The 27,411-nt window shown below is 34.1% G+C and overlaps 1 protein-coding gene across 6 annotated transcripts in view; it reads right to left on the bottom strand.

Moving 5' to 3' along the window:
* Nucleotides 1-1,154: 1,154 nt before the first annotated feature.
* Nucleotides 1,155-27,411, bottom strand: part of FSTL5 (follistatin like 5) — a 381,034-nt gene continuing 354,777 nt past the window's right edge. For all 6 annotated transcript variants that reach the window (XM_088056863.1, XM_005517596.3, XM_014259202.2 and 3 more), the window contains one exon: nucleotides 1,155-3,592. In XM_088056863.1, coding sequence (XP_087912989.1) covers nucleotides 2,890-3,592 — 703 coding nt within the window. In that variant the 3' untranslated portion in view covers nucleotides 1,155-2,889. The remainder of the gene's footprint in view (nucleotides 3,593-27,411) is intronic.

Below are 27,411 nucleotides of genomic sequence, written 5' to 3'. Positions count from 1 at the left end.
AAAGAATACTGTTTTTTGAGTTTTACTTAGGCCATACTCTAGCCCAGCCTTAACACTTGCAGGTTTTACATTAAATTCAATCAGAAACTCAAACAACTGAAACGAACTGAGTCTCCATCCCCAAGATGTAATAATAGAATCACAAGACAACTGAGGTTTGAAGGGCCCTTGGTAGGTCTCTAGTCTGACACTCTGCTAGTCACAGCCATTTCTACTAAAGGTCGGATGAGCAAAACACAGACAGGTGTTGAAAAACCCCCAGGATGGAGACTGCATAGTCTCTCTAAACAGCCTGCTCCCATGCTTGACTGTCATCACAGCTTTTCCTTTTATCCAGCCTGAAACTCTTGATTTAATTTATGCTGCTATCTTGTCCTCCTGCAGGGCTGTGAAGAATCTAACCCTGTCTCTTTTATAACCTCTCATGGGTACTGGCAGGCTGCTATTAGGCCTCCCCGGAGATGTTGCCTCTCTGGGCTGAAAAAGCCTCCTTACATCAGCTTTCCTCATAGAGCTGCTAGCAGAAAATGGAAACAGGTTCCAGCTCATCCCCTCATTCAGATTAAAGTTTTCAGTCAGGCCACCACCTGTATTTGAGAAAGCTGAACTTCAACTGTAAGAGCTATGAGAGCAACCATGGTGATCCAATATTTGTTTAACTTCACTGAAAATATTGTCAAAAAAGAAGTAGAATTATTGAAGGCAAATAATAATAAGCACATCACTCAACCTGTTGGTCATGTCTTTCTCGATGCAGACCAGGATGCAGTTGGATTTCTGGGCTGCAAGCACACACTGCTGAGTCATACTGAGCTTTTCACCCACTAACACTCCCAAGTCTTTCTCCCCAAGGCTTGCCTCAATACATTCTCCACTCAGCCTGTACTTGTATTTCAGATGTGCTAATAGATGAGCTTGTGCTTTAAGATGAACTTTCCTTTGTAGCAGCCAAAGGAAACTTTTTCAGTTACTCAAACTTTTCTAAAAAATTTTCTTTCCACACTTCATATTATTTTGCATATATATAAATACATCTATTTTCATACATCTATTTAAAATAATTGCTGCTTTTGAATAGTCAGTTTTACTTGCCAGCTCAGTGGGGCTGATTCGATGATTCACCAAAGTCAGGACTGTTTAAAATTTATGGGGTTTATTCTCCTTTTGTCAAGCATTTTCTACATACAGAACATTCACGTGGTATAAATTACAGAACAAAAACTGCATGAGACAGACTACTGCAATTGAGTAACAGACAGTTTACATGATTATTGTTTGATCACAATGGAGAGGAGATATTAAAAAGGAAAATAGATTCAGTAGCTAGAAATGTAAGCAAATTTTTTATCTCAGTTAAAGCTACTTACCAGGAGGTTCGCTCAAGCTAAAGAGAGATCTACTGTACCACACAGGGCAGAATGCTTAATGCACACAAGATTACAATGCTAGAAAATTCCAAATTTCAAAGCAATTTTACACAATCTAAATTGCAGTAAAACTTTGTTTAAAAAAAAGATTTATTTTTTTTCTGATTGCCTTCAGTAAATGGAGGTCAGTTTAAGAGTTTATAAGCATTCTTTAGCAAAAACGTAATAAAAATAAAAATACTCTCAAATTTCTAAGTCATTGCTCTGAGTCTGGATAGATGTTCACTGCTGGCTTTCTACTGACTTGTTATTCTGCTTCTGGGAATCTTATTCTTCCCATTTACATGTTTAACTAGTGTTATATTAGAATACTAAGTAAGCAAACTATAAAAAATACAAAGTTTTTGTTTGTCATTTGTTTTGGGTTTTTTTTTTTTTTGTTTGGTTGTTTTTTTTTTGCACTAATCCAGTTGGATGCAAGGACTAGAAAACCTGTTGAGCTAACCAAATGGTTTAACAAATAGGAGTCAATGGTACAATGAATAAGCAAAAATATTATCTACTGGTCGTAGTCTTCAGTTCTTTGCATTCTCATTTTCTTAAAATGCATTTTCTGTATGTTTAATTAACGGTTTCCTCAAGGGTATAAGTGAAGCTTTGTGATGCCAGGTTTTTAGAATGTGGTATATTCTGAAAGGATGTGCAATATTTCTCTTCAGTAGACTTGAAAGTCCTTGCTGATGCCACCCTGTGATATCTGAAAAACCTAACATCTATTTTTTTTCTAAAAAAAGGTTAAGCTTCTGCAAGCAGCTTTCTCAACTACGACACCATAAAAATAAACTCCAAAATGCAGTGATCAGAAAACACTGCAAATATTTATTTTTTTTTTCCTGTCCATGTATGTTGCACAACTTGACACCTGGAATTTGATAACAAAACTTTCTTTCCAATGACAAGCAATCCTGTAGCCACAGTGGGAATAAATTTTGTAATTTCTATGTTTGTCTTTCTTGTGAGATTTTCGCTTCAAGGCACAAAAAGATTTAACAGTGGACTGGACAGGATGTAACATTTCAGCTTAAGGAGTCAAAGGTTGTGGTACAACAGCTCTTGTTTCGTGTCTGAAGCAAAACAACACAAAATTTCAATCATATGTTAGTCTTCCATTTACAAATGCAAAGTATCATATTAAATTTCCTGAAGCTTTTTTGGTTGTTTTTGGGGATTTTTTTTTCTTCTTTTTTTACAATAATTTATTATGGTTATCATCAATTTCCCTATTTAGTTATCTCAAACAACACAATTTCATTTGATAATTAATAAGGAATACCATTATCAAATAGCTATCATTTTAGTCACTTTTATGTGGAAGTTGATTCAAATTGTGTACATCAAAGACATAACAGGTATAGAAGGGCCTAACAATTTAAAATAAAAATTGTATAAATTTGAAGAATGGTGTAATTTGAGTGCAATGTACTGTAAAACTATTAACTCAATAAATATCTAACACAGATTATTATGCTTCTCCAACCCAAATTACTGTGTTGCCTTTCTCCACTTCGGTGATTTCACAATTTAACTTATTGAGCCGTCCATCCAGGATAAACAGAGACTCCTTGGAAGGGGTCATGAGATACTGACCAAAAAGGCCACTGTCTTTTATAAGACGGTTCTTACTGTTCCAAGGCCATTCACCTGCCTTGATGGGCTCCTTCAGACTCTTCACCATCTTTACCTTGCCAGAGGAGAGCTCCATGAAGAGAACATCAGTTTGCGTGCTGGAGCTGCAGTAGACATTGTATTGATGAGCTTCAGTGAAGGACGGCTGAAAAGCCACATCAGATATGTGCAAATTAGTGTGAATGTCAAACGCATCCTGTATTTCTCCTCTCACTGTTATGGACTGGATCCTCATGAGGCCTTTGGCATCATCGATGCTGAGAAGGTAATGTCCATCTGGAGAGATATGTGGCGTGCCCGTCACGTCACCATTGTATCCAATCACGGAATCGGTAACGCTATCCACTATGAGCTGCGGTAGGACAGCCCCAGTGGTGTCAGGCTTACAGCAGATGAAAAGATATCCTCCAAGATGTGTATAAGCCAGTGATTCAGGAACGCAGTTATAATCCTTTAAACTAATTGTCTTGATGTATGACATCGTTTCCAGATCAATTTTCTGGAGGGTGGGATCGTCCTTATGAAGAATATATCCAAACCTGAAAGGAAAAGCACAAAACCAAAGTCAGAGTACTGTGTGCATTATATATGAGTGAGGAAAGATACCATGAGCAAAGGAGATTATTAGTATGTGCAGCGATATATTGCTATATATCTCAGCTTCAGATGTTTCAGATATTAAGCAGTTTATAAATATTACAAATAATAGTTTATTTTAGTGTTCTAGTAATTTAGAATTTATAAAAAAAAAAGCCTAAAACCCATTTATCTGATTAATGGGAAAGTTCTTTTTTCCTACTGACATGAGGGAAAACGTAAACCATTACTTTCTGAATATCTATTCACTTCTAAGTTTTACAAAAGCCAGAAAGGAGAAAAAGATTAAATATCAATAGATACTACATCCCACTTATTTGAATTCAGTTCATACAGCTCTTCGACTTACTTGGGAACATCAGCTAAACCCAGCGCTCATTGTTATTCAGATCATTATCTGAATTTTCCTTATTTATTTCAATAGAAATGAATATCATAAAAGGATTTAGGTTTATGCCTCCTAATTATCCAAACACCACATTTCTTACAATTTAAATGGCCCTTTATGGTCTTCCATACATCAAGGAACTTTTACTGAACATGAATAATATGGTTAAATTTTAAAATCCTAGAGCTGATTGATTGAAACCTTTTAATATAAACGGTATCACTATTCTGTAATGGTAGTGTATATGTTCTGACTGCACAATGAACTGACTATATATATATATATATATATATATGCAAAAAAGATGCTTCTAAATATTATGGAGTCATGTGAAAGTATGTTAGCTTTACTTATCCAAGTAACTTTCACAGCACTTTTCCCAAACAGCTGTTTTCTTTTGGCACATTTCTTGGCATTTTCCTCTGAATCTTTGATCCTAAGAATGAGGCTGTGTGATGATACATATATAATCTAAAAATACCTTTCACATCCTTTTGATATAAAGCCAGCCAGAATGTTCCAACAATTGGGTTGACAATAACACAAAATTTTCACACTATACTTGTAACCCTTGTATACTTACTAATCAGTGAACTACCAAAGTAACAGGCAAAAAATGTTTCAGGAAATTGTTCAGTCAATTCCTCAGTATAAGATAAGGTGAATTACACTTGCACTTTCTACTGAATTGATGTAAGAACACTTTTTATTTTAGCCCCACCTTAAAAAATCCTTACATACTGCTGCAGTATTATAAAAGCAAAGAACCAAAGGAATTTTTCAAATTTTAGGGACCTTAGGATTTAATTTGGTCCAAATTCTGACCAAAGAAGGGCCAGTGTGAATCAGACTGTCCACGATTACAATTTCAGAAGTTTATGAGATCATTTTTTGGCTTTGATTATTCAGCCACTTATAAATACATGAATTCAATCATCTTGGTTAGAAAAATGTGAGTCACCTTTTTTGGAAGTTATGTCTAGATAACTTACATAAGATAATGTTACTTTTCTATTCATGAGGTCTGCTGTTCTATCATAGAAAAAGATTAGGATCATCAGGCAGAATTTGATTTTTAGGTTTTTTTGGCTGCAATGATGTTTGTTTCTTAATCTTTGTGGGTAACCATTAAGCCATTGATTCCTGGTTCCATTATTAACTAGTAAGCATTTGTCAGCTATCAGAAACAGACCTATGCTGTATTATGTACAGAATCATCCTGTAACAGAAAAGGTTGAATAGGTAACAACACTGATACTTCACGTCTCCATGTTTAATAATCTGGCTTGGTTATTAATCACATGAGCAGTGATTACAAAAGGACAACTGAATTGGCTTATTGATTGTGTTTTTACATAACAATGTAAAGCAACAATCAGTGAACTATCCAGGAGTGTTCACTAGAAGATAAAGGGAAAATACCTACTTTTAAAGTCAATGTGATGACAGGTACTAAGCAACTTAATTTTAAGCTATTATAATATTATTTAATCTATTTAAATAAAAATAGGCAGAAAGTTTTTGTTTTAACTACTTTTGATCTCAATTTCATTTGCAAACACACAGTAATTTTTTTCTGTTTGAGACTGGCAAGCTGACCTTGGGTTTGGAAACATTATTTTTCTCTTTCAGCATACCAATATATAATCATGAGAAAAATCATGAAATCGTTTTTAAAAGTGAAAGAAAGGGCTCTCATTGAGTTGTTTTTAGTTTACATAGGTACTAAATCAAAGACTTATATCCATGTGAAATTTTCCAATATACATAGACATACACTAAATCCTTACTGTGATTTTGAAAATACAGCAGTCATCATCTGTATTATTAAATATATATATATATTGGCATGTTGTTTTCAGAAACTGTATTAAACATAGTAATAAATTCTTTTCTGTAAAAAAACAAACATTCATTTAATATTTTAATATATTTGATTCATTTTATTCTATGTATGTGTCCATAATATTTCATGGTACCTTTAATTCAGGAAAGAGACTTAAATTTTGACTGTGTTTTAAGTTGTACTTTAGTTTCTATCCTGCATGAGAGAAAACACAAGTAATCTTTTAAAACAAAGGTAATCTTTTTTAAAAAACCCAAATGAATTCCTAACCATTTTCCACCACAAAACAAATTTAAAAATCTAAACACATATATTTTAAACTGGTCAAAACCTAAATAAATTTAAAAATCTAAGCAGTTAGATTTTAAACTGGTCAAAACCTAAACCAATATTTTTTTTCATTTATCATGTATAAATCTTTGTAAGTATATCAAGTAAGGGGAAGAAATCTTTGTGCTGTTTGACAATTTATTTTTTTCTAAAGATTATTCCAGGTCATGAAAACAACCTTTTTCTAAAGTAAAATACAAATGCAAAACAAGATTGGCATCAATTATCTAAATCAGCAAATATTACTTGCTGATTTAAATTGTTATTAAAATGAAGGATTTAAATCAATTTGATTCAAAGAAACCTGCCTTGATTATTTGATTAAGCAGTGTTAATGATCTATTTATGCGACATTTTTGCATTCAAATGTTATTGGTTTCAAGAGGAATATATAAGTTACTAATTTTTTTCTCTCAAATATTATTCCCAGAATATATGTTTTTGAACCACAGGTACACCTAACCTATGTTTACTTTGGCTGCATAAACTCTCTGATTACCAAATCTGAATGTGTTGGCTAAGGTTAAAGGAAAAGTCTTGTCTACCTTCCCTAGGGGTAAGCTCAGCTGAGCATGTGGAAAGACTCACTCACATTTGACATCCACCTTTCCCCACAGAGGACACTGCCACTGGTTTGTGCTCCAGCTTCTCACAACCTGGTGCTACCTTCTCTCAGACAAATCCCCTAAACTCTGCCAGTTAAAAGGTTTCCATAAGCATTCCCCAACGCATGCCATTAAGATAAATTCAGCTACTGTGGAATAATTAAAATCCTTTAAACGTTTTTTGTTGACAAACCTGGTCAGTGTGAATGAAATATCTTAGGAGTCATGGAAGAACATTGACGTAGACCTTTGCACTAGCACAGACAGATTTAATAAAAGTTATGTTTGTCCACAGCAAGGGACTCCAGACCTCCAGACTTAGCCAGAAAACACATTTTAAAACAAATCAGCTGATAAAATAAGGATACTAGTTTCTTTTATAGCATTATCTGTCTCTTTGTAATATTTAGTTCACAGTTCAAAAAGCCACAAGTAAAAAAAAAAGCTTACAGTATCTCGGGCAGACTGTTCCTGCAATGTAAGCAGTGGCTTCAGCTTTGGTAATTGAGTTTAACTGAAAACTACAGAAAACTGGCTTGAACATTTTACCCACTTTATCTGGTGCTGCATTTTTATTGCATTTGGGAAATCTACTGTCCCTTACTCCAGAGCTATTAAGGAACTTGATTTTATATGCTACAACACTAACCGTATGTATTCTGATAACCACTTACACCTGAATGGCTGTTTACAATGTATCTTAAAGTGTGCAAAGAACAGTTTAATGCATTTTTTCAGTGATTATTTATTTTCAACCTACAATTATTTACTATTATTTTCCACGCTATTCATTGCATTCTATTAACTTCTGAATTGGAAACAAAGATTTGTGAGATTGCTCTCTTTCCTTCCTCCCTCAAAGTACTGACTTCTCTAGGCCTGATAAAATATAATTCTATTTTCTTGTAACATTAACACGGGAAAGACTTTTTGCTTTATCATGTTTTCTAGTTCAAAATTTAAAAAGTCACTGCTTTGGACACAGATGTAGAGTTGGCCCAGTGTAATATTTCTGCAGCTGAATACACTGAGAGATAAGTTATGTGAGCAGAATAATACACAGAACATAAGTAGCAGTTTTTAGTTACTGATTTCAAGGCACTGAAGTAAGATATCACTGAAATACAGATATTGCAGAGTGTAAAGAAAGCTGAATGACTGGCCTAAGGCTATATGATAATCCATTGGCATAGTCTAGCTGAAAATATAGATTATCTAAGGCCCAGCATGGTTTCTAACCTGTCATACTACAGGCTACCATTGCAACTGAGGTACTAAAGAGACAAATGTGAGAAAGTACATACAACAAAAATACATAGCTTTGAATAAGAGTACACAAAATCACTCCATCAAAATAACATTTTTGACTCCTAAAAATAGACAGAACTTTGGACCTGGCTGGGAGAGAAGTTGGTACATTTTCGTGAAGGATCTACCCTTCCCAAAACCGGGAGTATGGCTGCCAAAAGTAATTTATTAGAACTAATAGGATTTCATCAATACTACTGTTTAAACAATTCTTTCTTGGCTGTCATACTGCCTGCAACATTTCAGTGCTCCAATTAAAATTCAGGAAAGCTGGACAGGGATGTAAATACCCTAAGAGATCAACAATACAGATAAAAAGAAGGAAGGGAAAAATCATTTAAAGCTGCCAGTCTTCTTGGGTGTAAAAGGATTTGGCAAGCTGTGTGTTTGATATGTTTGTCTGCCTGTCTCAGTGAGAGCTGTGTGGTTGGAGATTTGAGAAGCTGAACAAATCAAGAGAGGTCTGTTCCTGTGCCTGTGAGGTTTGTGAGGCTAATTCTTAGTCTCTGAGAATTGCTAGGCAGAGGTGTAAGGATGGAAAAAGTAATGATGTTATGGAGGGAAGGTACAGAAGGGAAAAGGGGAAATGAAGAAAACTGATAAGAAAAGCTAAGAATTCCATGTCTGGTATAGTTTAAAAAAATACAAACCAAACAGAAAAAAAACAAAGAATGAGAAAATATACTTTTGTTACCTAACATGAAAAAGTATTTTACAAGCCACCGGCAACTGAGGAAGCTGATAAGAAGGTTTTTTTATAGGAATATATATCTGTCAGGTTAGATAATTTGTTCCTAATTATCTTGAAAGAGTTGACTAGCTCTTAGCATTTTAATAAATCTCAGAATAACAGGAAATTTGGGAAGTCTAAAAAAAAAGATTAATGAAATATTCATAAGACAAAGTCAGGTATCCGAGCTAAACTGAATAGCTTGATGCATATCCAAGAGAAATAATAAAAGAGATGATATGAGAATGAACTACAGAAAATCATAAATATAATGCAGTCAACATAGGTTTATGAAAAAATGAACTTTGTCAGACAAACTTAATTTAATTTTTTTATTAGAAAACTTTCTGAATGTAACTGAATATCAGCAGGACATAGCTTTTTTGGAATAAAAACTCATACCTGAAGGAAAAATAATTTACCTGTAATAAAATGTAGTTGTCAAAGCAGAATAATCATTTTACAGGAAACTTCTTGGTACAAAAGCTGATACTTCACAAAATTTTCACAGATGATTTGGATGTAAATGTCTATGAATGTCCATGGCACTAAAGTTATAGATAATGACAACAAAATCATTATAGTCAGTTGCTCATTCAAGAAAAATGTGTTCAAAGGTAGACAAGTGTAAAGTTGAGCAACTTTTCATGTGAATGAGGAATGTAGGACATTAACACTGAACAGAATCCTAAAAGGCAGCAGCTATAAAAGGATGTAATGATCATAGCTGACATGCAAGTCAATATGAAATCTGAATCTAATGAATCAAAAATAAAACCAAGACCCAAAAGCCTCTGTAAAGTCCTTAAGAGTATATCAAAAGTGAGGTGAGTAAGAATAATACAACACACTCATACCTGTATACTACACTGGGGAGACTAAACCTAGAATGCTCCATTTATTTATTTATTTAATTTTTTTATAATTTCTGTCTTTCTAAAAAAGAATAAAAAAAATAATTAGGGGCAAGGAAAAACCTGAAAATTATTTGAGGAATGGAGACAATGGCTTTATGCAAGACTCTGCGTCCAATATAAAAATGGTTGCATATGGAAACCAGACAACCTTAAATTAGGAATAGGTAATTTTTTCTAACAATGGGGACAATATACCATTGCAACCAACTACCAGAGACATGATGAATTTTCTGTGGTGAGAATCTCCAGGTAAAGATTATACTACTACCTGCTTGGATAAGTAGATGTAGCTTCAAAAATATCAGATTCATTATCTGAATTGCTCAATGACTATTTGAAATGTTTAAAACCTAAAGTATATGCTGAAGTCAGAGAAGATGCTCTCATGGCCTCTTCTAGATGATGGATATATGAAATACCATTTTTTGGCTTTGTTCATATAATCAAAATTGCATAGATACAGTAGATTTTAATCTTATTAATTTGATGATGAGATTTTAACCATCATAAGACCATAGAATGGTCAAGGTTGGAAAAAATCTTTAAGATCATACAGTCCAACCATTCCCCCAGCACTACCTGTGTAACCCCTAAACCACTAAAGCGTATCACCATATCCTCCAGACACCTCTTGAACACCTCCAGGGGTGGTGACTCCACCACCTCCCAGGGCAGCCTATTCCAATGCCTGAAAAGAAGCAACCAAGCGTTTGAAACCTCATGAAATGTCTGTGATTTGACACAATCCCTTAGCTCACAGACACACACAAGTAGAATGCAGAGGAGTCTGCCTTCCTGCAGGCCTAAGGTTGTGATGCCGCTTTTCCATCCACAGTATAGAAAACAGCAGTTTTTTTAAAACTTACACTGTGTCTGATCTAAGTAAATGTGAATTTCACACACAAGTTACTAATAATTTTACAATTACTGATCTTTCATACGCACACATCTATTTTGAACATAAGCATCCTCCTTGACATTGGTCTCCAAATTCAGGAGGCTTGTGAATTGCTTGTAATATTACAACTATAAAAGCTATATAATGGGGTGAAAGATGTTCTAAGGCTGAATGGTCATTCTCTTGATGTTTAGTGACCTAACTGTACAAGATCATGGTGAATAGGTTGGGGGAATGGTGTTAGACCACGGAGACCTGCTTCAGAACAGTTACCTGTTTACACACAGCAATGATCAGTTGCAAATAAATTTTAGTCCACTCTCCAATAACCTAATTGCTGGCTTCTAACTAACAGATGAATCTGTTTTCCCCTCTCTACAGCATTATGAACCTTCTCAGCATACCAGTGTCAGCTTATTAACTCTGCTTCCATTGCCAGATTGGCGCTCATCTTTCTGATGAGGAGACAAGAGCAACTATAGAAAAAAATATAGTACTCACAAAATTTGTGAGAAAAAGGTATTGCAAGTCACTAAGGCGACAGTTTTGGATTGCACAGGCAAGTAGACTAGGGGATGCAAAAAAGGTGTATGTAATAAAACAGGGTAAGAAAATGTCCTCCAGGAGCGTCTACAGAACCAGCAAAAATAGGGACATTTCACAAAACTTGTATTAGTGGGACTGTTGTATGAGGTTTCTGCAAACCAAATCTGTAAGTGCATGTGCTGAGCTTTGACTACCTCAAGAATTCTTTTTCTAGTTCATTTCAAAGGAATGCTATCAAATCTGAGTAAAGAAGTCTGCATTACTACTCCATGCTCTACAGAGATAACCCCCAAAATAGCAGAAATGTAACTTTCCAAAGCACTGGGATACCTAAGAGGATAAAAAAATACAGCCACGTATAACTATGTCATGAAGTTGTGTCTGTCACCTCTGTGCATTTAGCCTGTCTTTTTACGTTTAGGCTGTTGGAAAACAGCAAGTGATAGTTGAGAACACCTTCACTTTTCCAGAATGTTTTTTATATAGTTGATGGAATATTCAATTCAAAATTTCCTCATATAGCTTAGTATGTAAGCCTCCCACTGCTCATGACAATATTTATGACAATTTCAACCCTTATGTCTCTTCTTGAAGTGAAATCATGCACAATATCAGCACTTAAAGGTGTTTCTCACAGTGCATATTGAAATCACATATAATTTAAACCTGCCAGACATGAGAGAAAATCTTTACATTTCCACTAATTCATTGTACAGTTAATGCAAGTGGGAGCTGTAGCCTGTGGGCATATCACTCCAATTGGACTAAAAGCTAGAACTGTGAAATCTGTGATTGTTTCTTGCTTCACTTACTCCCTATGAATAAACAAGACTTTAATCCCAGATTTTCAAGATTTTTGCCCATATGTTGTGACAAAAGTTTAAAATAGATAGGGCTAATTATACTTCCCAACTCTGTGGAAGTTTCTGTAAGAGAAGTATACTGGATTTGGCTGAGATGGAGTTAATTTTTATCATACCAACCTGCATGGTGCTGTGTTTTAAATTTGTGAACAAAAGTGTTGATAACTCACCAGTGTTTTAGTTATTGTTGAGCACTGCTGGCACAGCATCAAGGCCCTCTCTGTTTCTTACTCTGCCTTTCCCATGAACAGTCTGCAGGTTTGGAAGAGGTTGGGAGGTGACACAGAGGGCTACCCCAAGGATATTCCATGATATGTAATATTATGTTCAACAGTAAAACTTCTTCCAAAGTAGCTGTTGCTCCTGCTGGCACTGGCTGGGGACAGCTCTCCACAGGGAGTCATTAGTTTACCTTAATATGCTTTAAAAAGCCCAGTCAAAGGGAAACTGAGGTAACTAAAATTTAGTCATCCAAAACAACTTCAAAGAGATGGGAAGAGTATCCTAAAACGTGGTAATTGTAAAATGCAATTAAAAATAAAATGAAGATTATATGGATGATTGCTTTTTTTTAAAAAAAGGAAAAAAGAACATTCCCACATATCTAAAAATACATAATTACAGTGGCGAAGTTAATAATACTGTAAATTATTAGTTCTGCTTTCATCTCAAAAAATAAATTCAAGACTATTTTTTTTAAAGTATTTTAAAGGTATTTAAAATAAAGGATTTCACTCCAAGTTTTATGGGCCTAAAAGTCTGTCTGTAAGACATATAGAAAAAAAGAACAGTAAACCCAGGAACTTCATCATTCTTTCCCCAAAGTAATTATCATAATTACCACTATCTTATTTCCTGAAAAACAACCTAAATATTCTCATTGCCAAGATGTCAAAATAATCTTTATAGCAAATCAGATTACTGCTCTACCAAAACTACTCTTCTCTCTTGCTCTCATCAGATTATCAAATGTCTCAGAGTGAGGGAAATCTTAATAAATCTTTCTTTGGAATAACGTGCATCACTGAGAAGTGATTTATGACATAAAGCACTAACATTAAATTTTTTATTTTAAAAGGTATCAATTTTGGAAAACTTACTAGGTATTATTATTACACATAAATATTGTCAGTTTTTACAATTATTTTCACTTCCTCTCTCTTTTCATATCTAATTTTCTGTTTTTTATCCACAAAATTCCGTTGTTTGTAGTAAGTATAAAAGGTAAGAAACAAATTTTCTTTTCCTTACATGCTACACAACTTTCACTTATGAGAAATTGTGCAAGTGCAGATTATCATAACAGAATTTATATACCTGGCTCCCTACCACTGCCCAAAATAAATTATTCAATGACTGTCCTTTAAGGTGTGGGGCTTTCAAACCAGAAAAAAATCCCCAAACCTTTGTTCATGTAGAAAAACGGTTTATTATGGTTTTAGAACAAGTAATGTTGGTTTTACATAAAATTTCTCTTAAATTCTTTATCAAGTCTGTTCAGCCTAAGTAGCATTGACTCTGGAAGAGCTCAAGAAAAGTATTTTGCTTTTGAGGAATGAACAAAACATCCTTTTCCTCTCAAATAGCTAACCATTCTTATATATCTGTTATGTCATTGCTCTTTACAGCTATACGAAAAATGCTTTGAATGTCATTAAACAATTTATAATGTGTACAGCTTCCTGCTCTGGATTTTGTGGGTTTGTTCCATAACAAGAAGTTAGGTTTCTATAAATTAATTAGAAATTGTATTGTAGAAGTATCATTGGTAGGATGTGCTATGTATTGGTAGTTGTAAGTGAACCTGAAAAACAAATCTGGCTGAAATCTTTAGTGACTCACCCAGTTCTGTGGGAGGCTTCCTGGTTACAGGATGTCATATTTATGTGCATAACTCTCCATCTTCATCACAGTAGTACCTAAGCGATTTTTTTCCTATATTCTAGTACTGAGAAAAGGCTTAATAAGAAATTTATTCCAGAGGATCAGTACTTACTGCCTGAACTTCAGCACTGCCACATTTTAATACCACTTTCCATATCTGAAAAGGGTTGGCATTGTTTAGAAACCAAAATACATAGCCATTACACAAGGAGGTTGTTTACTGTCAAGTCTTTTCTGAATTCACTTGATACAGTCACAGGGCAAACACTCATCCTGTGAGTTGGTGTATTTCACACTGGCAAGGATTCTGCTGCCATTTTGTTATGACTGTAAATAGGTGTGTAGCAAAAGATCATTAGGTATCTGTGGATTCCCCTTAGGACCCTTCTTCTGTCACCTAAATCCTACGGGACAGAGGGAGGGACAACAGCGGAAAAAACTCCCACCAATTCAGTACTGAAAACGCATAAAATATCACTCTCACATACCTGCAGTTTACTTACTGCCAGTCTGCAGAGTTTTAATGAAGATATGTATTATTTGATCTAAAAAGAGTCAGTTATGAAACATAAGTACGCACACATGCATGTGAGTATATAGAAGAGGTATAATATCAGCTTGCAGTTGAAATATAGGAAGAAAATCACATACTACTGCATCCCTCCTTTCACTGTTTCTTCTAAGATGAGAACTGGAAAAGTAAAAATAATTTTTGCCTCATATATTCTGGGCCTTGGTCCTAAGGTTCCAAATACTTTCACTGCTCCTCTCTGCACAATCCTGCATCTCCCAAATTTGCCTTTAAAGACCCCCCACTGATGCTGTTTGACATCAAGGGGTTGTATCCTTGAAAGAGATGACTTTTCCTTGTCCTCTCAAGCGATAAGCATTCTCTCCCTCTTAGGATTAAACATAAATGTTTTCATTTGCAGCTGATGAACTGGAGAGTTGAATGCCTACATATCAGTATCATATATCATTTAGGACAGCAGTGCTAGATCTCGAGCCACACAGAGTTGAGTTCTGGGTGGTTCTGATAAGGATTTCAAGTAATACACTTTGAAATTAAAAAAAAACAGGTGCAGTTTTGATTAAGTACACATGCAGAATGAGTGCACTGCCACAATGACCAGTTCAATTTTAAGTACCGTATTTTTTATAATCTCTTCATCAGTTTATTAAAAATTTATATATGAACCAGAAAATAAAAAAAATAACAAAAATTATATGTCTTAACTGTATCTCTTCCAGAGTACATAAACATATAAATTTGTTTATATTTATACCAGTATTGCTTTGAAATTAACAAGAAAAAAATATTTCTGCAGTCTAATCAAGCCAGCTGCTTCCCTCCTCTTCAATTGTATCAGTGGTCAATAAGGAGGTTCAAGAATTGCCATGACAAATGTACAGCATCACCACAACTCCTTAGTGCAAAAAACATTCTCTACAGGTACTACTCCTCTTCTATGCACTATGTACATCTAATTATGAGCTGAAAATCTAAGCTATTTTTGCCAGTGGAAATTTAGACCACACAGTCAACAGAGCCTGAAGAATTTTTTAAAATAACCAGTACCAGAGGCCTGAAGGGGGTGAGAAAATTTCTTTATATACTCCACTGTGTGTATAGATTAAATCTCCACTAACCATTGCAGAAGACAGGCAGCTTACACCCACGGATTCACTGTATTTTCACATCTAAACCTAGGTGCCTACAATCTGAACCTCACACTCACCATAAGCATCCTCTCAGCATGAAAACATAATATCCAAATTTAGGCCTATAAAACTTTGCACATATTTGGACAATTGAAGCTTAAATGACTGACTTTGCATCACGATGTGACTAAGATCTAAAATTATGTTTGAAATGTGATTGTCTCTTTCTCCAAGCCATTGTAATAAGTAAAGGTATCATACATCAGTAGGGGCTATTAAAGCTGTCCTTTGTGGTCAGAAATTAATATTACTGATTAGAGGAATAGGTAGCACTACTGAAAGTGCCTGCATACAATGAAGAATGTTATATAAGTCTCCATGCAAAACAGCTCTAAAAGCAGAGATATCTCTCCCAGAATTTTCAGGAATCTCTGAAGATGATTTTCACTGCTCTCAAAGCATAGCTTTAACAGAAAACCATCACTTCTCTTTCTACAAAAAGTATAATTTGCCAGCCATAATAATCAACTTCAATATTTTTTCAAGGCTAGAGAGTCATCAAACAGACAAAGAGAAACTCTTCAGAGTCTGCCTTTCATTTTATCTTAGGGTTTTGGGGAGATCTATGAACTGCATGCAAATCTCATGTATGAATTTTCCAAAAGCGACTTTGTTTATCACAATATCCTAGTGAACTATGATTTCATGACACTATTAAAGTGCTTGAACTCTGACAGAACTAGCACCATGGTTACTGCAAAATATTGAGATTGAATCCACTTCAGACAATGAATTCACAAAAGATAACTAATGTTTTTCAAGAATACTAAATATAATGGAATGTGGCTAGTACCGTGCTATATGTACTGATTTTAAAATTTTAGAAAATTTCCTGGTTTATAAAGAATGATTTTTAAAGTGTTTCTGTGGACAAGAATTATAAAAGCTGTGCAAGGGAATGGTACACCACCTATGCTATGCAGCTTTTCCAATTCTAAAGCACGGGTAACACAGGAAGAAATTAAAGCCTACTAAGGCACAATTACTTGAATTAATTGTAGCAGAGTTAGGTCCCAATCATCTTACCAATATTTACTGTCTTTATAGTACTGTGAAATGTATACTGTGTTTTGTGCAAAACACACTAAAGCAAAGGTCACAAGAGAAAAGCAAAGCATGAAGAAGAAACTCAATGCAGGACTTAAAGGTATTAGAAGAGTGCCAAAGTCATGTGAATTCTGACACTACTTCTTTAAATTTAAATTTAAATCTAAAAGGTATCATTTTTCCTCCTCTTCCTTCAGGTAGAGTAACTTATTTTGCCTCTTCTATGCACACATAGCCAAGCAAGATGCAAGTGTGGAGCTGCCAACAGGTGGCAAATTAACAACCTGAGTTCCTCTGTGCTATTTTGTCCTTTTAGACAAGCCATATATATTTCTTACCACTCCAACTGCTGTCAATATAAAAGAGGAAATATCTAAGCATTGTTTAAAAAGATGAAATAGAGAAAATCTTTCTGATTTTTTCCTAGAAATTATGATAAATTTAATTTTTCATTCCTTTTAAAGCATATATTAACATAAAACTTTAAGAAATGTATTCCTCGTTTCAGGAAGATCGACAGAATAGAAGATGAGGAAGAGGAGGAGGAGGAGGAAAATAATATAAAAACTGATGTCCTCTATCCTTTCTGGTTTTGGCCTGCCCCAAGAGATTACCCTTATAAAGACTATACAGTTTTTTAAAAATCTGAAATCTATCACTTCAGGAAAATTATGTTATCAAAATAGAAAACAAATATAACAGAAGAGAATTAAATGAGCTACAATCAAAATTATCTGTACAAGAAGCAAAGAGCATTATTTTTTGTACAAAAGAGAAATTTTATAACCCAAATAATTTTGTTTGAGAAAAAAGCCCCAAAGTATTATTTACTTTATCCTGAGTGAATAAAAATTTTGTTTAAAGCCTCCCAATACCCAACATTCTATGCCTTAGACACCTTTTTTTTTTTTTACTTTCTTTATATTTATGCAAAAATCAAGCCAGGAAGATAAAGTTCTATTATTACACAGTTTGATCAAATCTGCTGACCAAATGTTTTCTGGGTCTCAAAATAAAATGCCATTTACTACACAAAACAGGTGTGTTAGAGGTTCAGGGTCTACACTGATCCTATAAGCAGCTTCTCATCTGCAAACATGGAAAACTCCTACCATTTAAACAAAACATTGAAATAGAAGGGTGTTATAGACCAAACATTTTTGCTGTCAAAATGAAGTCATCCACAGTAGCTTTGAAGAAGGAAATATTAATAACAAAGGAAAAAGGAAAATTGGTGTATGAACTTTTTTCTTAGCTGTATAGCTCAGTTGCCTTTACTGGTGCTTGGAGTTCTTGCCAGCAGTGCAACTAAGAATCTTTGAAGAACTTAACATACTACACTGCAAGCATTATTTACTTCATTAAAATGACTCTTCAATTTATATCCATACACAGATGATTGTAAAGAAGACTGCTTGCACTGGTATAATATACTTCAGATGCCTTGCATTCATACCATTCAAATCATCAAAAAATTAACTTTTTTTAGTTAGAGTGATTTTAAAATACACAATTCTCATTACCACATTGTATTACACCTACTGTAGTATAATGCAGAAAATAAAATATTTACCTCTAGATAAAAATATTTTTAATTGTGGAAGTGTTTCTAGTTTCGTCTCAGGACTTAAAACATCATTGTTGCCTAAAATAGCTCATTTCCAGCAGGTTGCTCAGAAAAGACCTTTCTTTAATTTCTGCAGTTCAGAAATGGTTGTTTGATGATAACAAAAGGCTAAGCAGATTTTCCCCAGTAGGAACTGCTCATCAGCACAAATGGTGCCTTCCTTTTGGGTACTATAACAGTTTTTGACCTTCCAAGTTTGCTTTCCTAATATTGTTCCTGATGCTCTTGGCAACATTAAGAACACTTGTTTCCTATTTTTCTCTTGTATCAGAAAAGGCACTTTTTTCTCCTTTTTTGGTATTTGCATGTAACAGAATTAAGCACAAAGCATCTTCCTATCTGAGAAAATATTTCCATCTTCTAGAAAATCTTAATAGTTCTCTATTTTAGTAAGTATTGATGTGCATGAATGCATACATTCACACACAAACCTGTAAAAATATTTCTGCCCTCTTCGCCACTTTATCTGTTGAGTTGTTACTATTGTTGTAAATGAAATAGTTAAAACTCCCTCAAAAAAAAGAGAAATAATATTTGCAGTAGTATTGTGTGGATGTGATAATATACCTGGGAAGTAATAACCTAGCAGTCCTTAGGAATGTGGGAAAAAAACCCCAAAACAATTAAAGCCCACAGAACATAAGGGTCTTATGGAAAATGAGTAATTTTAGAATAAAACAATATCATCACTATAATTTCTGTTATATGAAGAACAGAATTTAATGGCAGGTCTAATTTTCTAAAAATATTGACTCTTTTATTATACTCCTGCTTGGGAAGAAGTTCTGGGAAGAAGGGTTTTGAAAACTTCATGTTTCTGTGTTTTTAAAAATTTGCACACTAAACATCTTATTGGTACTTCTCCAATTAGAAGAAAAAAATACCTATCCAACAGGTAATCTGTGAGATTTACAGCATATGTCAGATGAAAGAAGAAAATCAATATATAGACAGATATAACTTGCTTTCAATAAAATTATTATTATTATTATTGTTATTATTATTATTATTATTATTATTATTATTATTATTATTATTGTTATTATTATTATTAAATACCTTTCTATGATAAAAAGATGCCAGCAGAGATCTAAGCCATCAGATATCATAAGTGTGCTTAATAATACTGATGAAAATAAATATAATTCTTCATAAATTTATTCAGAAAGGAACTTAATATTCCATTGTAAGTAGTATGAAATGAACATTTTTAGATCTGTGGCAGCAGATAGTCTTAGTAACAAAAATACTCCTGATTAGATCCTGAAGTGTACTGAAATATAATAGAAAAGGACATTGCAAGGGCTAGGGGCAAAAGAAAAGAAACCCAAAAGAAACCTGCTGTCTCAGACAAAGGGGATAACAAGTGCTGAATATCACCTGAGAGACCTGAATGAAAGTGACCTTTATAGTAAGTATTCGAAGATTTCATAGATTGATATTCACAGATTTGTTATGAAGATTTTATTCTTTTTTGATATTGCTTTTTATATATTTCATATGGTTCCTCTATTTCCATTCTCAGTGAGGGAGCTCAGTGTAGAGAGGATAAAACTGGATGTCAAAGACTCTCTACAGTCAATGATGGTCAAACATACTACAATGATTATTTTTTTTCTCTCTTTCTTTACTCTCTCAGCACATACTGACCATTATTTTGAAAAATAAGGATATCAAGGACTTCAAGATAGCCATGCAAGACAGAAGGGAAGAAATATTCCAACAAGGGCTTGAAGGAATCCTGACAAGTCTTATGTTCTTTGAATAAAGAGATCTCAAATGAAGCTTTGTGCTCTGAGACTGAATAGAAAAAAATCCATTACTAGACAATATGTAAAAGATATAGAAGATAATATTATAAAATAGATAGTTTCATGCATTAGTAAGCTTTAGCTTCTGAGTTTATCCTACACCATATTTAATAAGATTGGCTCTGGATTAAACACCACAAAAATAATGCTGCTGAGCTGAAGTAAATGACATTGTAAGTGTCATCAACAAAATCCTCACTCTTATTGGGATAGTTTTCACTTGGGTGGAAAAACCAAAAGTGATAAAATCTATTTATTTGGGGAACAACTGGGCAAGTTGTCTTCTGTAACTCAGCTGGATAAATTACGTGTTAATTAATTAATTAATTAAGTGTTTTCAAGCACTTCTTGTAGGAAGAAATGATTTCTTTCAAAACACTGCACAAAGCCCAGGACTTCTGACTCTTAGTGTACATTTGCACAGTTTAGGGATGAATTCTGAATTTTTAGGGTACTAGTGATGCAGGTGTCTATGACTTGTTTCAGTTCTCCCTTGGGGAGCACTTGCAAGATGTGTATTACAATACACTTTTAAATTATTGCAAATTCTCCTCCAATGCTGACAAGAAATAATCCAAGAAATTTTAGGACAAAGGGAAGTAACATGATTTCTACATTTATAGTATCCAGGAATATATGAAACTGTTTGTGTTATGTCATAAAGGAACCCACACAACAAAAAATCTATTGTTAGTGTTGGCAGCAAATGCATTTTTCTGTCTCATACTTTCTAGGGAAGGAGAGCTAGAAATTTAATAAAAAAAATCCCCAATCATTTTTAAAGCAATAAAAGTCTAAGAAATGGCAAGCTATACAGACATAGTGAACAAAAGACATTCTAAAGATGCTCCTAAATGTCAGTACAAGGTAGGATAGGATTAAGAAAATCTGGCAATTCAGAAAAATGTGGTAACATCGAGGTGGGCAGGTGCCATATGGACTGAACAGTGAAATTTATATATGTCAAAATAAATAGTCAGCACTAGTACAGTCTGAATAATGAGGTGGAGATAAGGACTACAAAGGTGATAAATTACATACATCAAAACAGTCTCAACAGATTTTTTCTTAATTTTAAACATGAAGTGCACATACTGTTATAGCTGGGGATATGTGAACATTCTTAACAAATGCTTTCTCTCCTATTAGTTTTCACTAGGGACCCAAATTAAGAAAATGCTAGATGGAACCAAAATAAAACAAAACAAAACCAGAACTAAAAAAGCCCATAACTTTTGTTTTAAAAAAATATAATAAAATATTATTATTATATTTTGCAGATGGAATTATCAGAGATGACATTTGATTTAAAAATGTAAGAATATAATGGGAAAAAGGATCAGGCACATGATGGCAAATATCTGCATTCGAATTTGTAGATTATACAAAGGTGAGAGTTGGTTCGAGTGGCTCTGTTAAAATGGAAGCTGGATATTTTATTCACCATAAGATGTTACACGCTGACAGCTGAAGACCCATGGAAGGAGCATAAAAATATTCTATTTGTGTAGATTTGGAAGTTTCCTTAAAGTCTTTGATTCATATGATTTAGGCTCATATAAAATGGGTTTGTAATATAACAAATAGGACAGCTTAAACACAATTACCAAAAATCTATTACAAATGTTTAAAAAAACTACTAATCAAATGAAAATTTCCAATCACATTTTTACTAGGTCGTTGTCACAGATCAAGATTACAGGACTATTCTTGCTGCTACCAAGAAAACTAGCTCCATCCAAGACAGACCAAGCAAAATTTTTAAAAAAAATTGTGTTCTGGTTGTTTCTTAGCAAACATAAAAAAAAAAAAAAAGGTTAATTGCACCATTTTAAGATTGCCACCAAGCTAATAAATGAGTCTTTATAATTAGGGGCATTTTTTGGAAACCAACGAGTAATCAAGGCAGCACTAAGATAACTTTCATCCACTGGGTACAACAAATTATGTGCCATAATTGCAGGGATTAGTTTCTTCTTATAGTTGATTATGTTTTTAAACATTGGATTGTGTCATATATTTCTACATACAGGTACAGGTAGATACTGTATTTTTAAATGCAGGTGGGTTCTAGGAGACAGATATAACATTTATTTTTAGCAATGCTTTGTCCACTTCAGATGGAAGATGATATTTTTCCTAAGATAAATATTCCTGTAATGACTTCTGCACATGCAAAAGAGAAGAAACCTCAGTGTGAAAAAAAAAAATAAAATTTTACAATTTAGCAAAACTACCTTTGGCTGTATTACAGCTGCCTAGACTTACTCAAGTCAGGTTCCAGCTACTTTCTGAGCTAATGGGAAAGGTTAAGTAGAACAAAAGGATTCTTTTTTTTTTTGACTGATGCTGTTGTTCTATAGTGCTACAATGGCTGGCTGCAATCTCATGTTTCAGGTAGCATTTGAAGGGAATTCTTAATTCTAAATGGTCACACTGAAGTGGAAATGTTTTTTTTATATAATCTTTTTTTCTGCTGACAGTTGGAATTTGTTGTTCAAGAGCTTTCTGACATTTTACTCAAGGTACCTAAGAGGAAAAGATTTGGACCATAAATTAAATAAATTGGTCAAGCAGTATTGAATTGTCAGCTGATGTGGAAAAAGGCATGCAGAATAACTGATTCCACAAACAAGATAGTTTTCCAGACTGATTCCTTATATGTGTGTGTATGTGTCTACGTGTGCATACATTTATTTTGCAAGGTTAGAAGCAGTCACACTGAATAAAAATATTAGAATACCTTTATATTGGCTATATTTACGTGTGAAATTAATTATTTATTAAATTTCATAGCACTGAGATTAAAATGAACTTTAAAATTGAAAATATTTTCTTCCTGAATTCCAAAATGCCCTGGCTTCTAAAATGTTATGTACACCTCTGAACATCATTTCAGTGACAGCTAATCTTAACTGGGCTTGTGGAATGATGGCAATAATCTTCATGATTCCTATAGCTGCTTTCCCATAGGCACAGTTAGAAATCTGTAGTGCCTAGAACATTTTGAAGCCTGCAAACACTGCTCCTTGTCAGGTAGAGCACAGGAGTGGAACTGAAGGAGGATGCAGTTGTAAATTTGAGCACATGATATATCCTGTAATTTCCTAAAGGATTGAGATTTTCTTAGTTTAGAGATACTAAGTGACTACATTTATGAAATTTTTGGGTGGGAACATATGAACAGAGAAGGACTGAAGTAGAGAGTATAGGTGTAACGCACTAAAAAGGACTTCACAGTTCTAAAAAGTCACTTATTTTAATAGTTGTTGCTGTTGCCAATGGTGGTAGTTGGACAAAGGAAGTTTCAATGCTATAAAACTGTCTGAGCTGAATCTCTCAATCTTTCATTCTTTAGATTTCCTCTGGAACAAAGATGCTTTAAAATCCATTATTTAAAGAAAAAAAAATATATATAAAAAAAAAAAAGATGCAGAAAAAACTTTTTTCTGTCTCTTATCTTTCCCAAAAACCCTCTATTTTTCAAAAGCAACATATTAGGGACCAGAAGGGTCCTTCTTTTGAGGGGCAAATATGAGGAGAGGGGAAAAAATGACCACAAGGTTTCAATTTAGCTCAAGTCTCTCACTAAGACACAGAGTAGGAGGCTGCAAAGTGAAACCCCATCCCCCCTCTGTGCGCTGTGCCACCATGTAAGACTCACTGACAGATTCCACAATCCTTATTAGAAATTGCAGAATATTTTCTAAATCTTCTTTTCTTGCCCTGTTACTACTGAGCTGTCTCAGATTCCTGAAGCTTTCAAGCTGTTTCCCTATATTCCCTGCATCACTATAGGCCTGCAGCTTGATGACTAAGAACTTTTACAAAATTTCTGCTCCCCGAATGTGCATTGTTAACTGAATTTGTAAAATATTAAATTGTCTCTTTGCATTTGCCACTTCCGTTGTTTCACTCAGAAAGTACTGAATAGAAAGCTTTCTCTGATTATGTAGGATTTTTGCAACAAAAATAATACCTTCTGTTTGATTATTTGCATAGAAATACTAAAAATGCTCTCACACCCTGTCAGCTACTTCACACCTCTGAAGGGGCTTAAACTCTGGAATGAAATGTGAATGTACTGACTCACTGCTCCACATGGGTTTCATTTAAGAAGGTTCACAGGAATGCATTGGCAGCACATTCCAATTACCTCTTTAAGAAAAGCTTAGTTTTTGAATTGTTTTGTGCAAATGAATAAGTGTAATTTTAGAAAGACTGCTTCCCCTATTGCCTACACAATGGAGACATAAAAGAGAGGAAAAACTCAAACAGAATATGTTAACTCTATTCAGATCCTGAGCCATCTCACCAGTGAGTTGATTGCTCATTCTTCCACTTGTTAGATCAGGTAACTGTATGACATTTAAAACACTGCTCCAAGATTAAAACAACTAAAAACTTAGAGTTACTCCATTACAGTGAGTTCATTTAATCCTGCTTTTGAAATATCTTACAGAGTGTAGTGAAAGACCTTAATTTATTCCAATTATCTTTTGTTCACTTCGATTTACGAACACTTGAGCTTAAATAATCAGCCCTTTTGCTCCTTAGGCTTCCAAGAATATATTTTCATGAGTATTGCACAAGTCATCTTTCTGCAAACATCCCACATACTAATTGCAAAAGTCTATTTTTATGATGAGTGGTATTAGCAGTCAATTAAGGACAAGATCATTGGCTGTCCTGAATTGCTTTGGAACAGAAATAGCTCACTAAATAAAATTTTCTTCTTAGTTAATGTGCAACAACCAATATTGAAAACATATATTCAATTCTACAGAAGGAAAAATCTTCAGAAAGAGCTGAGGAAAAATACCTTGGGATTTGTACTAACAAAGTGTAATAGATCTCATCCTGCCTACTTTTGTGGCCCTGGTGTTTGGCAATTTTTCAACAGAACTGGAGGGAGAGGGAGACTTTTTTCAAGCTGTGTATACTAAAAATATGGGCATGAGAGTGTGCATGAAATACAGTGCTTTACATTCATTCATTCATTCATTCATTCATTCATTCATTCAGTCATTTATTCATTCTCTTGGTATAATTCAAAGTACATTGATAGTGAGTGCACAGCCATTGATAATAGCAGGGTGGGCTGTTTTTCAAGACAGGCAAGATGAATATAAAATTTCTTCCCTTTGAAATCTTCATATTTCCAACAGCAAGATGGAGCAAACTTCTTTCAGTGTTCTTTCTAACAATAATTATTACTGCTTTGTGTCACAGCCTCTCTTTCTAAGATTAAGACTCAAATTGGTTGTGCATTGCAATACATCTGGCACAAGAAACTCATGAAAACTCATGGGAAACTGACTTTCTCTAAACTCTGAGCTTGCTTAGTGAGAAAAAGGATATTTTTTTTCGATCATGAAGGAATGCTCAAAGGCATGATGTAACTCCTCCCTTAGAGTCAGCAGGTGATCTAGTCTTGTCAAAAAATACAGACAGGAAATTCTAGAATTAAGTCACTTATATTTTTAGAGCATCATAATGGGATGCCAACCAGGTCTATCTGCAGCTGAGACTCTCAGTACAACCACGGATTTTTTTGCTATCTGGAAGCATCAGAGGGGCTCCTTTACACATTATTAGGGAGATATTTAGTATATTTTCACTAAAACTAAGAGATATTTTCTTTTTTTAATAAACATATATATACACACACACATATATCTTTATGAATGCAGATATATATGCAGATAATATAAAGGATTACAGACAAAACATCATTTGATTCCCAATGGTGTTTGAGTGGAAGGAAATAGTATTGCTGGAACATAAAAGAGAGGGAGACACCTTCATAACACCCCAAAACTAACTGGTGGTACTGAACTTACCAGATTTTTCTCCCCAAAATTGTAAAGTTTATTTTCTTGTCCCTCTTCTGTGTACATATCAACTAGCCACCAATTATAAAAGAAAGTTTCAAGATAATAAATTCATCTATTTTTCCTCTACTTCTTTTGGCTCATGCCCACTTAGTTTGGTTAGCTGATGCTTTGATGGTGCATCATGGTTGTTCAAAGTACGTATGGCACACCTGCCTGTTACCAGACCAAAAGCTTATTTGCCCTGACTCATGTTGTGTGATAAGTACAAGAAAAAATTAACTCAGTCAATGGTAGGAAAAAGATGGGAAAACATTTTTTTCCTTGGAATGAATTGCTATTTAACTGAGACCAAAATTTATAGTATCTCTTCAAATGTCTGATCTGGAGGAACTGTGTTCTAAATTATCTGCTGCCCAAAGGAGCATTAAAATGTGGGGAATTTTCTTTTCTAATAATGGTCAGCCCATTTGGATTTTCATATATAAAAATAACTCACCTAGGTTAAACAAAAGTATAGTTTCACCAGTTCTTAAATAAAATTATTTTGCAATATTTTTTATATACTTATATACATACTACTAGCAATGACCACTTTAGCTTAAAAAGGCAAAAATAAAAAAAAGGGATCACTATAGCTTTCAATTATTTGCCTTTACTTCTGTTCCTGTGTTCTGTTCCAAGCCAGCCTATTGGACAGAATATGCTGTAGACAGTAATACACTGCAGATGGTATCAGATGGTTTGTGATTGCTGTTACAAAACCTAATTAATTCTTTTAAGTGATATGCCTTTTTTTTTTTTTTTGCTTAGAATTGCCTTTATTTGGACAGGGAGTTTAGTTCTGGATGCTAATTTGGTAAGCCATGCTGTGTCTTCTGCTCCATCGTTCAGAATTTCAGTTTACAGGTGACAAATGCACCTAGCTACAGAAAACTTTAATTTTTCTGAACAGGGCTGGTGTTGCATGGTCAAAGGGAACTGATTTCTGACAAAGAGTAAATAGGGCCCTTGGGCAATTAACTATGCCAGCCAACTTAGCCAGTGGGATTATTTCCCTTTTAGCTGTTTTTTTGCAATTCACACTCATAAATTGCTCCCCTGGTTGCTATACACTCCCAAGAATAATAAACTCAAGGTTTATGTTTGTTGCCTAACAGCCTTAAGAAACACATGTTGTGATTGAGTAGTTTTTTTGTAAATGTAATAGACTGGACTTTTCTACATCACTCCTAATTTGATGAATAAAGTTAATTTTAAATCTTTCCCGTAACATCGTTCACGTATTGCATTCCTATTTAAACAAAAAAAGCAAGGTACTTGCAGGCCAGATATTTTATGGAAGACAAATTCTTTAACAACTGATTAACATAAAGAGCTCTTGAAGAATACATTGGGAAAAAAA

Source organism: Pseudopodoces humilis, chromosome 6 (genome assembly GCF_049639895.1).
Source record: "Pseudopodoces humilis isolate 2021_Gansu_Grassland_sample_001 chromosome 6, ASM4963989v1, whole genome shotgun sequence".
Classification (NCBI taxonomy): Eukaryota; Metazoa; Chordata; class Aves; order Passeriformes; family Paridae; genus Pseudopodoces; species Pseudopodoces humilis.
Note: the sequence above shows the minus strand (reverse complement) of the source record. Positions and strands in the feature narration are given on the sequence as shown.